We start from the raw sequence: 15,946 nt of genomic DNA, 5'->3' as shown, positions 1-15,946 counted from the left end.
ACAGATTCCTCCGGCCCCGTGTTCTGCGGGAACCCTCCCTACACCGCCCACGTCAGCGAGCGAAAGGGCAGCTCTGCATCTAAGAGGCAGACACCCAGACCGTTGCTGCTACAGCAAGTCCACTATGGGCTGGAGGGCTGGAGGCGGGGCGGGGGGGGGGGGGGGGCTCTTAAGGGAACCCTGAGGACGGTAGGTCACAAAGAGAAGGGGAACAGGGTGCAGAAAATCAATGAGCAACAGCCAAACCGATCCTGGGCTATCGCAGGGATGACAGGCCCCTTACCAACATCGGCTCTCCCTCCCCCACTCCTCCAAGAAGCCTTGACCGGCAGAGGCCACAGGGATGACCTGGGGAGGCCCCGTTATACAACTCGCAAGGGAGCTCAGGCGGAAAGCCCAGCGGGTCCTATCAGCTGCCTGTGCTATCAATTGCTCAACTGGGCTCCAAGCCTCTAAGCCAGGGCCACCTCCCCGATGGCTAGAGTGCTACCGACCCAGAGGAAGTGTTCCATAGGTATGGCAGCTGCTGATGGTGCTGATGCTTTTGAGTTCAGCCCTCAGCTACCCAGAAAGAGAAAGAGGAGAATGAAGAAAAATCCTCCAGGAAAAGTGGCCCCTGAGAACCAGCCAGCCTGGGCCCTCCAGTGTTCTCCCTCCCGCTTGAGAGAGAAGCCAGCCCCCTGGGTCACAGAGCCCTGCTCCCCCAGTTCACTAGCAACAGGCTGGAACCGGAGCACAATACTGTCCTCTGTGCTGCGGACAGTCGGCCTCACCCAGGCAGGGGTGCTCCCTGGAACTGAGCAGCGCGCACCCCTTGCAACTGCATGCAGCAGCCGCGCACCCAGGCCCGGGGAGAGGCCAGTGTGCTCTCCGTGTGCCGAGCACGGCTGCGCCAGCCTGCAGAGCAGCCAAGCATCTGTGAACAGGAGGCCGAACACACCTGCCTCAAGCTCAGGTCCACGTGGCGCCTGGAGCTGACCAAGTCAGCCCTCAGCCAGGCATCCCCAGCGGCCACAGCTCCCTCTCCAGACTTCCCAAGATCTCCTGGGCAGGAAGATCACCATCCAGAAGTTCAAGTGAATCAACATTGACCAAGCCCTTGCTACTATTCCAGGAACTACGCTAAGAGCCAGGGACAGATTATTCAATGCAGTGTAGCAAGTACGATGGCGGAGGTCTATGATGCTAAAAGCGGGACCTCGGGAGAGGGGAAGGAGGATTTATTGAGAGAAGGTGATGCTTACACTGAGTCTTGAAGAAAGAATAGGAGGAGTCTGCCAGGAAAAAAGGTGGGGAGCATTTTAGGGTCACTGCTTAAATGTGGAGTGTGTGCCCAAGGCAGGGGAGGCTGGGGGCGCGGGGCCGATGGCCACAGGGGGACTCCGGCGGGCTGTGTACACCACACTGACAGTATCAGCAGGTGGCACGAAGCCACTGGCGACTTCCAAGCGGGGGTGACGGAAGGTCAGCTCTGCGTCCTGAACAGCTTTCTCTGACAGCCGAGTAGGAGTCCGAGACAGAGGGACCTGTTAGAAGTGTGGCGGAAGTCCAGGCAGTAGACGAAAGGACCTCCTCCAGGGCAGCCTTCGCCCAGGAGAGGGAAACTGACCGATGACAAATCGACCCGATGCGGAGCCGGTGCGCCTGGAGGCGGCGCACCTGCGGCCTGGCCTCCCGCTGCTCACCTGCAGCTGACTGCGCAGCTGTGTCTGCAGTCTGACCAGGGAGCTTTCCTCTAACCACAGAGATGGTGCCACAGTACTCAGCCGGGCTCGGCAGGTTGGGACAGAGCCCTAGCGAAGAGCAAACAAACAAAATCGCACGCCCCAGGGCAAGAAGTGAAAGGTTGGCTCGGAGCCAACCCACATCAGAAACCTGCTCCCTGCAGTCATGCTACCTGGTCCATCTCTGTCCCCAACTGGCTCCCCGAGGCTCTGCTGTCCAGCCGAGCACAGCACCCTCTCAGCGAGCACAGCACCCTCTCTGCGGGGACGCATTCACACCCCCCAGGCCCAGAGCCCCGCCCGTCTCTCACCTGTGGTTTAAAGCCCCCGAATGAGGACCTCCCCGGCAAACACAAATAGGGAGAGTCCACAAGACACCCAGACAATACCCACAAGGGACCCGAACGTGGCCTACCGCACGCTTCTCCTTCAGGTCCATGGGCCCCGAGTGCTGCAGGCATGCCCAGGTGAGTGTGGTCACCCCCGAAAGGAAGGCTCCGCCCCGACATGTACAAACCCGGGGACTCTGTCACAGTCACGGCATCTGTGGGGGGAGGAGGGAAGGAGAAAGAGATCACATCAGGCCGGGTTGCCGGAGCAGGTGGCTATTGTGAAACACAACATGATCATCTACACAACAGAGCGGCGGATGGAGAGGTGGTGCCCTGCCCACAGGGGCCCTGGCCAGCCCAGCTCCAGAGCCCAGCTTCCCGGGCCATCAGCCAGGATGCTGGGGGGAGGGGGTGCAAGCTGTCCATCTTTTAATTCTCATTTTTGGAGGCGTATATGTTTCCTCCCATCTGTACACTTTCACTCGCTGACTCAGGCAGGAAAAGGCTTTGGCTTATCAGCTTTTTAGAAAGTGAAGGTAAGCTGTACGGTAAACCGGAAATCTGGATACCACTGGAATAAGCAGGAGGTTGGTGGGGAGGGCAGCGGAGGTGCCCCCAGGAGCCCGGCACCCATCTATGTCCACGTGCTGGGAAACCACAGCACCCATGCCAACGCACACGTGCCCGTGGACAGCCGGGCCCTCGTGTGGTTTGCTGACAGGGCAGTGCCACCAGGCACCTGGGCAGATGTCCTCAAGGACATGCAATCCAGTCTGACTACAATCCCCACGCGACCCCTGACCCTCACCCGCCCATCCTGCAGCCAACGCACTTCCATGATCTCAGGCCGGGGCGTGTTTGGGTAAGAGTGCCACTGAGTCATCGGCTTTGGTGCCAGGTGCTCCTGGAGAAAGCGTGAACCCGCTGACTAAACCAGTTCTCCCTGGGGCCGGCAGCAGAGCCTCGTTAAGAAGAGCTCGTCAGAAGCCCGGAGAATGATCCAGAAAAGCGCTGTCTAGAAACAAAAAAAGCTGTGTCCGGAGGAGCCCAGCCAGAAGGCCCAGGCTCGGCTGCCACCGGCTCCTCTCTGAAGTCCCATCCAATTCCGCACCGGGCGGCGTCAGTGCCGACGTCCCCGGCCTGCGCTGCCAAGTCTCTGCCCACCCCTGCCTTTCCCGCCAGGGCTTTCAAAGCTGAGCCGGCCCCAGGGTCAGAGACAGCCAGCGGCGCTGGGAGCAGCCTGGCCGTGCAGGGGCACTGGGTCTTGGCAGCAGGCTGCAATGGGATCCTGAGGCCGAATCCACTTCTCCCCAAGGCCGCTCTGACTCAGGCCGCCCGGGCCCTGTTTACAAGTACAGCTCAAGGTCCCCATGACACCCCATCCCAGCAGGGGCTGGATGAGGTAGTTGCCACACAGGGAAAGGCACCGGATGGGAATTGTGCTTAACTCCTGCCAACAATGAAGGAGGGAAATAACTCTGCGGCCAGCTGGAACCACAGAGGTCCAGAGAGGGCAGCCAGGAGCAGGCCATTTTTCTGAGAGTCTCTGTTTTCCCATCACGCCATACATGGGATTCTGGGAGAGAGTTGTCCTCAACTGTCTGATCTGAAACCAGTAGCCGTGTCCTTAAAGGGCCAGTTCAGTGCCTGGCCCACGGGGTGGGGAGAGGGGGAGCACAAAGCCAAATACCCCTGGGTTCAAATCCTGACTCCAATACGTATCAAATGCTAACTGATCTTAGCAAATGACGTGTCTCTCTGAGCCCCAATGACCCTGTTCATAGAATGGAAACAATAATACCTATTTCACAGCTGTGCAGCAAGAACTATGTAAAATATTACATGCAGAGGACCTAGAACAGTATTTGATATATAGTAGGTATTTTTTTAATGTTTTTATTGATTTTAGAAACATTGATGTGAGAAACATCGACCGGCTGCCTCCTGCACTCACCCCCTCACCCCAACCACACCACGACCGGGATGGAACCCATAACCTGGGCATATGCCCTGACCTGGAATTGAAATGGTGACCTTTTGGTGTGGGGGATGATGCTCAAAAAACTGAGCCACACCGGCCAGGGCCATGGTAGGTCTTAATACATAGTTGTCATTACTGTTATCAGCAAACAAGAAATATGATCCAAGTACTGCTGAGGTGAAAAATGAGGACTCAAAGGTAAGGAGAAGAAAAAGAAAAGGCATAAAGATGGTAATCAAATAAGTAAAACTGTATTTGCAGAAGACTAGACTGTATGTATAAAAAATCTTAAGGAATACACAAATAAGACATTATAAAAAATAAACATGCAACGTTGCAGGACACAAGGTCAAAATACAAAATACAAACATAAATTAAATGTTGATAGGCTATTATGAAATACAGAATGGAAAATGTAAATATCACAATATTCAAAAAACATGAAATACTTAATGATGACTTTAACAAAAATATATATAAGACCTGTTTACTGATGAGATAAATTAAAGAAGGCCTAAATAAATGGAGAGATATACCATGTTCATGGATTGGAAGATTCCGTATTAAGATGTCAATTATCTCCCAAATTACCTATGGATTCAATACAATCTCAAAGTCTCAGCTGACATTTTTGTAGAAATTGACAAACTGATTCTAAAATTTATATGGAAAGGTAAATGATTCTTGTCTTTTCTTTTTCAAAACAATTTTGAAAAAGAAAAACAGAGGACTTACACTGCATGATTTTAAGACTAATTTAAAACTACAGAAATCAAGACCTATGGCATTGGTGTAAGGAGAGACATACAGCTCAATGGGACAGAAAAGAAAGTCAAGAAAAACCTTGACCCTCACCTCATACCACACACAAAAATAAACTCAAAATAGATCACACATCTAAATGCAAAAATTAAAACCATAAAACTTCTAGAAGAAAATATGGGGGGGGGTGGTAATCTTGGGATAAGCAGAGATTTCTTAGAACAAAAAAACAACAACCATGATTCATAAAAGAAAATACTGCATATATTTAATAAGTGTAAGGAATGATCACGTTTTCAAAGAATATTAGATGTGGTCCATTCCCTCAAGGGATTTACATAATACAGCCAGTTTGGGGCTATTGTGAAAAAGGATAACAAAAATTCAAGTGGGCATTAAAATACTAAATGAGAATTGCCAATAGGTGCTGCGGGGTGTCTGGGAGAAAGAGATCACTGCGGGGTAGGGGAGCCAGGGATCCTCCCAGAAGAAGCAAGGCCTGAACTGTGCCCTTAAGAAACCTTGAGTGAGAAGAGGGAGAACCACCAAAGGCACCAAAGAAATGCAGGGTCTTTTTGGAAGATGCTGATGTGACCTGTTTGGTTAGAGCGAAGGCAGCAAACAAGCCATGAACATAAAGGACTGGATGCTTCCTGCTGCGAAACTCGGAAACCAGCATAAACAAGGACCACGTGGGCGCCCAAGGTTCAGGCTGAAGGTGAGGTAAGGGGTGGACTGTCCTTCGCCCTTCTAATACAATCCTCATTAGCTGAGCTTGCATTCTAGCCACGCCCAACATACCAAAACCGCAATTTGGCGGAATTGTTTTCATCCAAAAGCTGTGCTCAAGGAGTACTAATGGATGGATTGATGTTCTGCTGGGGGAAGGTTTTTGGGTTTTTTTTATTGATTTTAGGGAGAGAGGAAAGGAGAGGGAGAGATAGAAACATCAGATGAGAAACATCAATATAGATCGGCTGCCTCCTGTACAGCCCCTGCTGGGGATCAAGCCGGAAATCCGGTGGCCTCTTGGTGCATGGGTTGACACTCAACCATTGAGCCACACCTGCTGGGCATGAGGGAAGGTTTTTTTTGGGGGGAGGCGGGGTAAGGGTTTTAATAACAAGCCTCAGTGTTCTATGTTGGTGGCGTCCTAGTCGATAATTTGATCAATGACTTGAGTGAGGAAACAGATGGTATGCTAATCAAATTCTTGGATGGCATAAACCTGGAAAGTAGACTAAAGTCAAGATCCAAAAAGATCTCAACAGGCTGAAATAATGGGCCAAATCTAATAGATTCAATTTAACTGTAATCGTTTCAATATGAAGTCCTGCATTTAGGTTCAAAAGCCATTGTGTAAGACTACTATAAAAGCAATTTCAATACAAGTGGCACAGCTGTCCAAATTTTATTCACATTTAGGCCTCATTAACAGACATGCCATGTCCCTGGAAAGAGAGGCTAAGTCTGATTTCCGGAACCTATCCGTACCAAAATGCTCCCACCTGGAATATTTTGTTCATTTGTACGTCACACACTGTAAGAAGGACACTGACAAAACTGGCATGCTGCCAGACAGCAGCAGTCAGATTGGAGAAATTATCACATGAGAAATGGTGGGGAGAACTGAAGACACTTACTAGTAGACAGCACACCACAACCCTCGGGTGGGAGCAGGGCTAGACGAGTGTGATGGCTGCCAGGAGGAAGGAGGCCCAGCTTCCTCTGGGAGGCTCTAAAAACAGGGACTAGGTCAGCTCGGGGAAGAGATAAGGAGGCAGTTTGGGACTCGATATGAGCTTCATCCTTTACATAATTCGAACTATATTTTTTAAATAGAAATAGGCTGCCCTAAGAGGCAATGAGTTCCCTGTCACTGCAGAGATCTAAGCAGAGGCTGGGAAATTGTGAAGATAAGAAATACATCAGATAGCAAATAAGAGAAGACTTTAAAAAAACAAACACTACTTTTTCAAATGTTTTTATTGATTTTTGTAGAGAGAGAGGAAGAGAGAGAAACATCGATTGGTTGCCTCCTGTATGCACCCGAACCAGGGAACAACCCAAAACCTGAGCATGTGCTGCAACCTGGGCGTGTGCCCTGACCAAGAACCTTTGACCTTGCTGCGCATGGGATGACATTCAGCCAACTGAGCCACACCTGCCAGGGTGAGAAACAGATGACTTTTTAATGGTATTTTCCAACGCTGAGAGATTAGAAACTAAGAAACCCTGTGGCTTCAGCATATGAAAAGATGCTCCATGACTCCCTAACCGGTTTGGCTCAGTAGATAGAGTGTCGGCCTGCAAGGGTCCCAGGTTCGATTCAGGTCAAGGGCATGTACCTTGGTTGCGGGCACATCCCCATGGGGGGTGTGCAGGAGGCAGCTGATCGGTGTTTCTCTCTCATCGATGTTTCTAACTCTCTATCCCTCTCCCTTCCTCTCTGTAAAAAATCAATAAAATATATATTTTTTTAAAAAGATGCTCCATGTCAACTTGAGGATGTTTTATGCTCTGTGTAAAGACACCTCTGAGTCTCTCCAGGATGCGTCTTTTCCAAGTGTTTCCCAATATTCTTCTGTTCTACTAAGGACGACTTCTACCATGAGTCTCTTTTTCAAGAGGATCCTGAAATTCAGAAAACTGGACTCATCTGATTACACTAAGATTTCTAGTTTCCCCGAGGCCCTGAAAGGGCCTCCTCCCCTTGGGCGGCCCTCTCCTCGGTCACTTTTGGCCTCTGGAGCTAGCAAAACCCAAAGCCATCAGTGTGCGATGCGCTCAGGCGGATGCAGGCCTCGTGCGAGTCTAAATCTGGCCCTTCCCCTACTCACCACGCCATGTGACCCACTGTTTACTACTGTCTCGGGCAAAGCTTATTATTACACCAACCCCTGATTATCAACCAAACCACACAATGTGGCTGGCAGGTCCATTCGGAAGAAAAACGTCCCTGCCACAGCCATGGCCTAGCTTCGGTGTCCTTTAGTTCACCTGTGCTATTGTCAACAGATCTGGGCCTCCTGGGAAACCGGGACGCAAACAATGTCTTTAAAGGCGCCTATCTTTTTAAGTAAAGAAAACCACTGTCCTGGAAACAACACAGACCCGATAACAAGATAAAAAAAAATATTGACATACTGATGTATTACAGAATCGTACACCTGAAGCCCATATAATTTCATTAGCCAATGTCACCCCAACAAATTCAATAAAAAAAGAAAATAAATATGTTGACACACATCTACCAGCGGAGAAGTGCCATCCATGACCTAGAACCTTCTCATCTGAACGCCAGGAAAGGGTTTAGAGGCTTTGTGACTTCCCGGCTCCAGCTGCTTAGGAAGAGCTCATACTTGACTTGCCTAATGAGGTTCAACGAAGCCTCGGGTGTAGGCAATATTTACATTAGCACTCCTCCCTCTCCCTATAGAAATTGCCCCCCAAGCCCAGCATTAAGGAAAGAGCATGGCGGGAAAGAACATGGCGGGGTTTGGGGGGGGGAGGGGGGGGAGAACCAAGGATTGCCACCTTCATTTCTCATTAGTCCTGAAGGGGTTAAGCTTTCCAAAAGGCTGATTCTCAACACTCTGAGCTGGCTCTCCCTAGCAACTTCTCAAAATAGAAATGTGAAGGCTTTCTGTTTTCTTGCATCTCAAGGCCCAGTCCTGGCTCTCCCAACTAATCTTCTGATGTCGGGTCACCACAAACAAGGGGCAGGGTGGGGGTAGGGGTTCAAGGGCAGTTAACTCCCAATTATTTGGCAGCTGATTACCAAGGGGGTGGTTTGTCCTCCACCTCCCTGGTCAATGCACTACTCCATGGTATCCAACCACACATAGTTTTCCTTTCTGTAGTTCTTTTTATTTATTTTTTTAAGATTTTTAATTGATTTTTAGTGAGAGAGGAAGGGAGAGAAACACAGATGAGAAACATAGATCGGCTGCCTCTTGCATGCCCCCTACCGGGGACGGAGCCCACAACCTGGACGTGGGCACTGACTGGGAATTGAACTTTCCAGTGCACGGGGCGACGCCCAACCAACTGAGCCACACCAGCCAGGGCTCCTTTCTGTAGTTCTGACAAAAAGAACCCGTGAGCAAGGAAGCTAAAGCTGACATGGCAGCTAAAATAAGACTTGCAGAATATTGGGGAGTTAATGCTACCCCCCCCAGTTACAGGCTTACTGACAGTCTACGTTCTGATGTGTTCTGATCTTCCCAGTGATTTTCAAAACGTTTTAATCCACAGATCATTTTTATTTGATTCTTTTGTGCCATTGTTGTTTTCTTTTTCAAAGAAATTTAAACTATCTCGTTGGAATACTAAGACCAGCTCTTCTCTTGCCAAGATTACTAGGAAGACATACCACAGTGATATTTCTTTCCTCGGGGGTTCTCAACCTTCCTAGGCCCCTGCCCTGTTCTTACACAGCACGTGCCCCTTAATAACATCTCTAATGACACCATAATGGTTCCCGAAAATGGAGGAAGAGGCTACTTTGCCCTGACTCCGCCCTTCCCTGCCTTTCCCTGAGAATCATGGTAATCACTTATGGCCCAAAATAGAGAGAGAGAGAGACCACAAGAAATATTTATACAAGCAATCAGCCAATGAACTACCTACCTGCTGGTTACTTAAAATTAATGAATGCAAAAATGTATTAAAAACCTAGTAAGTGCTAGGCCCCATGCTAGAGACCCCTTATATAGCATCTCATTTAAAGCTCCCAACTACCCTGCCAGAGGCCCAGAGAAGTTAGGGAACGTGAGTTCCTCTGCTCACACCTGGCTCTCGTAGACAAACCACTCAAGGATCTCGACGGATCTCACCCCTTGCTCTTGGTGACCCCTGCCCTGCCTCTTTGCCTCTTCCAACACTTAAAATGAAAACGTTGAAACTCGCCTCTTCTCAGAGTTCAAAGCTCACAGATACGATGCAAAGCACATGAAATACACATGTGTTAAAAGCAAAAACAAAAAACCTCCCCTCTCCTCATCCTCTAGGAGTGCCCAGGCATAACTGAGCCATGCCACGGGAGCTGAGAGTCTTGGATAAAGCCTGAGAAAACTGTCCTCTCCCCCAACACGCAAACTCCCGTACTAGAAGGGAAGCAGAGTCAATGCAGAGCTCCCTCCTTTTTTCCCCCCCCAAGAGCCACCCGAAAACTCCGGAGAGAGTGGGATGTAGCATCACGTGACCACGTCAATGAACACGCTGGCGTGCCGCCTGCGGTTACACACCCATGGAAGGGGAGCAGGGTTTCCCCCGTATCTGACGCGGGGCTCCAGGCAGGGGCTCGCCCCGTGGCACCGACTGTAAGAACTGGACTGTAGGGGTGCGTGGCAGAGGAATGCGAACACAGCACTGAAATCAGTTTATAGGATGCCACGCATTGTGGTCCTCTGATGGTTTCTAATGAGTCTTTAAGAGTCTGGAAAGGTAGAAAGAAAAGAAAAAAGCAAAAAGCAAAAAAAAAAAAAAAAGGCAGGGCATGCTTCAAACTGCAACGTCGCTGCTCAGGGTGGAGAAGCCCATCCAGCGGGGCGCCGGGGCGCAGTCAGCGGCAGGGCGGGGCGGCAGCTGTGGGCGCGCGCCCGGGAGACAACAGTGTGTGTTGGGGTCGCGGTGGGGCGGGGGCCGGGGACTCGCAGAGGCCGGTACATCCACGGGACGTCCACGGTGCGAGCCCTCTGGGCCCGGGCCCAGCCGCGACGCACCGACAAGCCGGGGGCAGGGTCTCTTTGTTGGCGGGAGGTTTAGATTTGACGCGGGACACTCCATGGGCCTAGCCAGGGCCGAGGGCAAGCGTGAGCAGCTGAGGGAAGGAAACGACCAGGAGCTGGAGGCAAGAGCCAGTCCCCTGACACCCCCTCCGAAGGGATCCCCCAGGCCCTTCCCTGGGTGCAGACCCCAGACTCCAATCCATCGCCTGGGCCAAGAATACAGAGGACGCGGAAGGCGGAGCCCCACGCCCCCTTGCTCCCTGGCTTCGGGCCACGGGCCTGCTGGTACTTACCCGGGCCCGGGGGTCTGTCCTCCTCGCCTGCGTCCACTCCCCTCCCTGCCCCCTCCTCACTTCGCGTCCCCTCCTCCAAGGGACGCAGCCATGTCGGTTACTGGCAACTCGAAGGGGGCTTGGCTCCCTTCTCTGACTACAGAGACGCCATGAGCAAGCTAAAGTCCTGGCCTCCCATTGGTCTGCATTAGTGATGGGCGGGGAATCCTGGCTTCTCATTGGCTGCGCGGCACGCTAGGCTGAAGCTGCAACCGCCCCTTTGGGAGCCTGGCGGAACTAAGTGCCCAGTGAAGCCAGCCGGAGAGCAGGCAACCACTGTGCATCTTTGGGCGTATCACCAAGGTTCAAAGGTCCTGACCAGAGGTGCGGGCACAGCTTCCGCCTCTATGGGTATGCTTACGGAATTATTCCCTGCCCCCAGCACGCCTTGATTTTTTTTAAATATATTTTATTGGGTTTTTTTACAGAGAAGAAGGGAGGAGGATAGAGTTAGAAACATCCATCATCTGCCTCCTGCACACTCCCCACTGGGTATGTGCCTGCAACCAAGGTACATGCCCTTGACCGGAATCGAACCCGGGACCCTAGAGTCCGCAGGCCGATGCTCTATCCACTGAGCCAAACCAGCTAGGGCACCGCCTTAGTTTTTGTCTTTTTCAAATAAGCCCTTTGGAGAGGGCCCCAGTCTCCTACTTCTAACCTTCCTCCTTGTTGCTGGGAACAAATGCCTAGAGACACCTTGTTCAGAGACCTTGGAGAGAGTCCCTAAGGGACTAATACTGCGTCCAAACTAAAGCTGGCGAATCGGAGGTAACACTGCCGCTCTCCCCTCAAAAGGGAAAAAGCAAGTGAAATTTTTTTCCCTAGATAATTAGAGAAATTGCCTAGGAGACCTCCCTTGGGAAAACAAAGCAAGCCTGTGTCAGTATTTACTTCTGTTTTCCCAGAGATCCAAGTCTGGAGATTTGTTTGTTTTGCGTGGTGTGTTGTTTTTCTTTAATCTGTTTATAAAATTGGAAGAGGGTCATGTGGCTCTGAGAAATAAGAGTCCTTTCCCCCTAAGTGAATTTAATTATGGAGTTTAAAAATCTCTCGTCTCAGCTGGACTAGAAGATGCCATTTGAGTACCTAATCTTGTATGTTTGAACTCTTTTCGCTGTTGTCTAAAACACTGGTAGAAAAAAAAAAAAAAAGCTGGTAGAATCATGTCACTCTCCTGCTCGCAAAAATCCTCTGCAGTTTGTTTCTGCAAATAGGCCAAGTCCATATCTCTCTGTCATTTAAAGTCCTCCTAAATCAACTCAGACTTAGCTCCAGGTTTCACTCCCCACAGGCTAAACTGTCCTGCAGCCACACAGATTCACCACCATCCCCTAAATCAGTGGGTTTCAGTCTTTTTCATCTCATGGCACATAAACTAATTACTACAATTCTGTGGCACACCAAAAACTATATTATTGCCAAAAAAAATAGGTATAATTTTGATTCATTCACATCTATTGTTGTGTTGGCTGTTGTCATTTTTTTACTTGACAATCTAAGAAGAAAAAGGTCAGTGCCTTTATCCCCAGTAGGGGGTGTGCAGGAGGCAGCTGACCCATGTTTCTCATTGATGTTTCTCTCTATCCCTCTCCCTTCCTCTCTGTAAAAAATCAATAAAAAATATATATATATTTTTTTAAAAAAAGGTCAGTGCCCTGACTAAATAGTCAGATATTGCATTTTTTAAAAAATATGTTTTTATTGCCGAAACCGGTTTGGCTCAGTGGATAGAGCGTCGGCCTACGGACTGGAAGGTCCCAGGTTCGATTCCGGTCAAGGTCATGTACCTTGGTTGCGGGCACATCCCCAGTAGGGGGTGTGCAGGAGGCAGCTGGTCGATGTTTCTCTCTCATCGACATTCTAGCTCTCTATCCCTCTCCCTTCCTCCCTGTAAAAATCAATAAAATATATTTTTTAAAAATATGTTTTTATTGATTTCAGATAGGAATGGAGATGAAAGGGAGATAGAAACGTCAATGATAGAATCAGTGATCAGCTGCCTCCTGCATGCCCCCTACTGGAGACTGAGCCTGCATCCAAGGGCATGTGCCCTGACTGGAATCGAACCATGACTTCCTGGTTCACAGGTAGACTCTCAACCACTGAGCCACACCGGCAGGTCAGGTATTGCATGTTTTAAAAATTCTTGTGGCACACCAGTTGAAAAGTGCTGTCTTAAATGCATCTGGGACCCTCCCACTTCGTTCCTTTGCCCAAGAGGTTCCCTGTGCTTTGAAGGTTCTTTCCTACTTAACAGATGGTCATTGGCACCAATTCAACACCAATAAGAATCCCCAATTTGGGATGTGGTAAAGAAGGACACTTTATTCGGGGCAAAACAGCTCCATTGTGATACAGCATGGCTGTGAGGCAGCCCTGAGCCAGGCCCCCCTCTGGCTAGCCAGCTCTGCCGTGCTCCTCGCTGGTCTGCTTTGTGCTGTGCTCCTCTGCCCCACTTTGCTGTGGTGGGCTCCCTGCTGGCCTGTGCTGGTCTGCTCTGCTCTGGAGGGACATCTTGGGTGATTCCGGTCAAGAGCATGTACCTTGGTTGTGGGCACATCCCCAGTAGGGGATATGCAGGAGGCAGCTGATCGATGTTTCTAACTCTCTATCCCTCTCCCTTCCTCTCCGTAAAAAATCAATAAAATATATTTTTTTAAAAAGTGGGGGGGGGGGGGGAAGGACAAACATTGTAGATGGAGGGAGCGGTGAGTGCAAAGGCCCTGGGGAAGGAGGGTAGGAGACTGAGGACCTAAAGGGGATTCCTATGCAACTGGAACAGGAAAGGGGAAGCATGCAGTATGAGAAGCAAGGCTGGAGCACTCAGGGGCAGCTCATGCGGTGTCTTCTGCACCAGGTTAAGAGTTCTGAGCTTGCCCAGCTGGTGTGGCTCAGTGGTTGAGCGGCAATCTAAGAACCAGGAGGTCACAGGTTCAATTCCCATCAGGGCACATGCCTGGGTTGCAGGCTCGATCCCCAGAGTGGGGCGTGCAGGAGGCAGCAGACCAATGATTCTCTCTCATCATTGATGTTTCTATCTCTCTCTCCCTCTCCCTCTCTGAAAGCAATAAAAATATTTTTGTAAAAAACACTTTTGAGGGCATCAGAAAACTACTGGACGGTTTTAAGCTTCAGAGTGACCTGATCTGACTGGCATTTGTCAAAATCCTCAGTTTGGCTGCTGAGTAGAGAATGCATGGCAGAGAAGCAGGAACAGTTCTGAGAAGCCCAGAGAAGAGGCTTGGCAGGAATCTGAGCAACACAGCCCCTGTGCTGAGGTGGTAGCAGCCTGGTTGGCAAGACATAGGTATGTTCCAGAGAGATTTAGCAGGTAGACTAGGCCAACTGAGTGATTGATTGGACTAAAGTTCAGGGACAAAGAGGGAGGTTTCTACAGCCGGGATCTCTTAGGGTGTCAGGTATAAAAACAAAGCGCCTCTGTTCAGCTCCAGGTGCCTCAAAAGGCCAATTTAGAGCAAAGTACTAAGCAGAGCAGAAGACATACCTGTGCATTTATAAGGCCTCCCTTTATCTAGATGGAGATAGGAGGGGTGAGTCAGGAAACGTGCGTAACTCCGCAGGGCTGCTCAGAATTTTTGAACAAGGAGCGACACGCTGACTCGCATCCAAGCAGCAACAAGCTTCTCCCCTCCCACTCCAGCACCCTGGGCCGGGCCGCCTCTCAGCCTCATCATTTGTGTAAAGGTGGCAGGGTGAACTGGTGATCGTGTCAGGTCCCCGGGCTGAAATTCTTTTAACCTGGCTGAGATGAACATCACAATTCGAGTTAGAGTCCCTTGCCAGGAATCTCAGCGTCAGGACCCACATTCTTCGAATGGCTGATAAGTATCGATTGCTGTTGCAGCCAAAGTTCCAGACCACTTGCAGGCTCTTGGAAACGATGGACCGAATGATCAGAGCGTGTGACCGTTTACACAAGAAGAATTCCGAATGTCCGGAATTGCTTTTTTGGGGAAAAGTTTCTATCTCACTAGTAAGAAAAGAACATTCAATTAAAACGAACACAGGTGCCATTTCTCACCTATTCAGTTAGATAAAATAATAAAATTTCATAATGCTGTGGTTTGCATAAACTCATACATTTATACATTATTTTTATTTCAATGTATATGATTATAATATCTTTTTAAAAAAACATATTTTTATCGATTTCAGAGAGGAAGGGAGAGGGAGAGAGAGATAGAAACATCAGTGATGAGAGAGAATCATTGAATCATTGATCGGCTGCCTCCTGCACACCCCACTCTGGGGATCAAGCCCAAAACCCAGACATGTGCCCTGGCCGGGAATCAAACCGTGACCTCCTGGTTCATAGGTCGACGCTCAACCACTGAGCCATGCCAGTTGGGCTATTACAACATCTTTGCTGCGCAATCTGACAGCAGGAAATAATGACCATGAAATGATCAATTGTGTGTGTGTGGCGGGGGGGTACACCTTAAACTTACAAACGCACACAATGTTATGTGCCAATTAGATCTCAATTTAAAAAGGGCGGGGAGGGGGGGTGGCCAGAGAAAGAATAAGCTAAGCTATCATAAGGGTTACCTGTGAGGGTCATGGCAGAGCTTGGAGCAGAGTATAGATATGGGGGTCACAGTTATTGCCAGATGGCAGGTGTCTCAAAAGGAGTTTTCACGGGGAAGGAAGCACGCTGATCTGGAAATAGGCCCAAAAGCAGGGAACAGCGTGCTGCTGCCCCCCCCCCACCCCACCTACTTGGTTTGGGAGAGGTGCTCCCTCCACTCACGAGCTGCAGGGAACGTGGCCTCCTCATGGGAAAGGGGGTCCTTGGGAGATGCTGAGGCTGTTGGAGATTTCCTCCCAAAGAAGCAAGGCTGCAGGATGGCACAGGGGGCAGATTCGGAGGAAGACAGCGGCGGAGGCGATGGCCCAGAAGCTGTGAAAGAGGGCTCCACGGCCGGGCCGGCATGTGGGGTGATGACGGAGGACCGGGCATGTGAGGGAGGCCTGGTGAAATGGTCTGAGCTGTGGATGGATTCTCCCTCGGCTGGCAGGCGCCCTTCCTCTAAGCTGGGAGTGGTATCTGCAGAAGCCG

The 15,946-nt window shown here is 50.1% G+C and overlaps 1 protein-coding gene across 1 annotated transcript in view; it reads right to left on the bottom strand.

Moving 5' to 3' along the window:
• TMEM94 (transmembrane protein 94) overlaps positions 1-10,922 on the bottom strand; it is a 30,751-nt gene extending 19,829 nt beyond the window's left edge. Inside the window, exons 1-2 of the mRNA XM_028130584.2 lie at positions 10,825-10,922; positions 2,140-2,268 (exon numbers count right to left, since the gene is read on the bottom strand). Coding sequence (XP_027986385.2) covers positions 2,140-2,163 — 24 coding nt within the window. The 5' untranslated portion in view covers positions 2,164-2,268; positions 10,825-10,922. The remainder of the gene's footprint in view (positions 1-2,139; positions 2,269-10,824) is intronic.
• Positions 10,923-15,946: the final 5,024 nt, after the last annotated feature.

The sequence above is a fragment of the Eptesicus fuscus genome, chromosome 20 (assembly GCF_027574615.1).
Source record: "Eptesicus fuscus isolate TK198812 chromosome 20, DD_ASM_mEF_20220401, whole genome shotgun sequence".
NCBI classification, from domain to species: Eukaryota; Metazoa; Chordata; class Mammalia; order Chiroptera; family Vespertilionidae; genus Eptesicus; species Eptesicus fuscus.
This window is presented reverse-complemented; position numbering and strand designations above follow the sequence as displayed.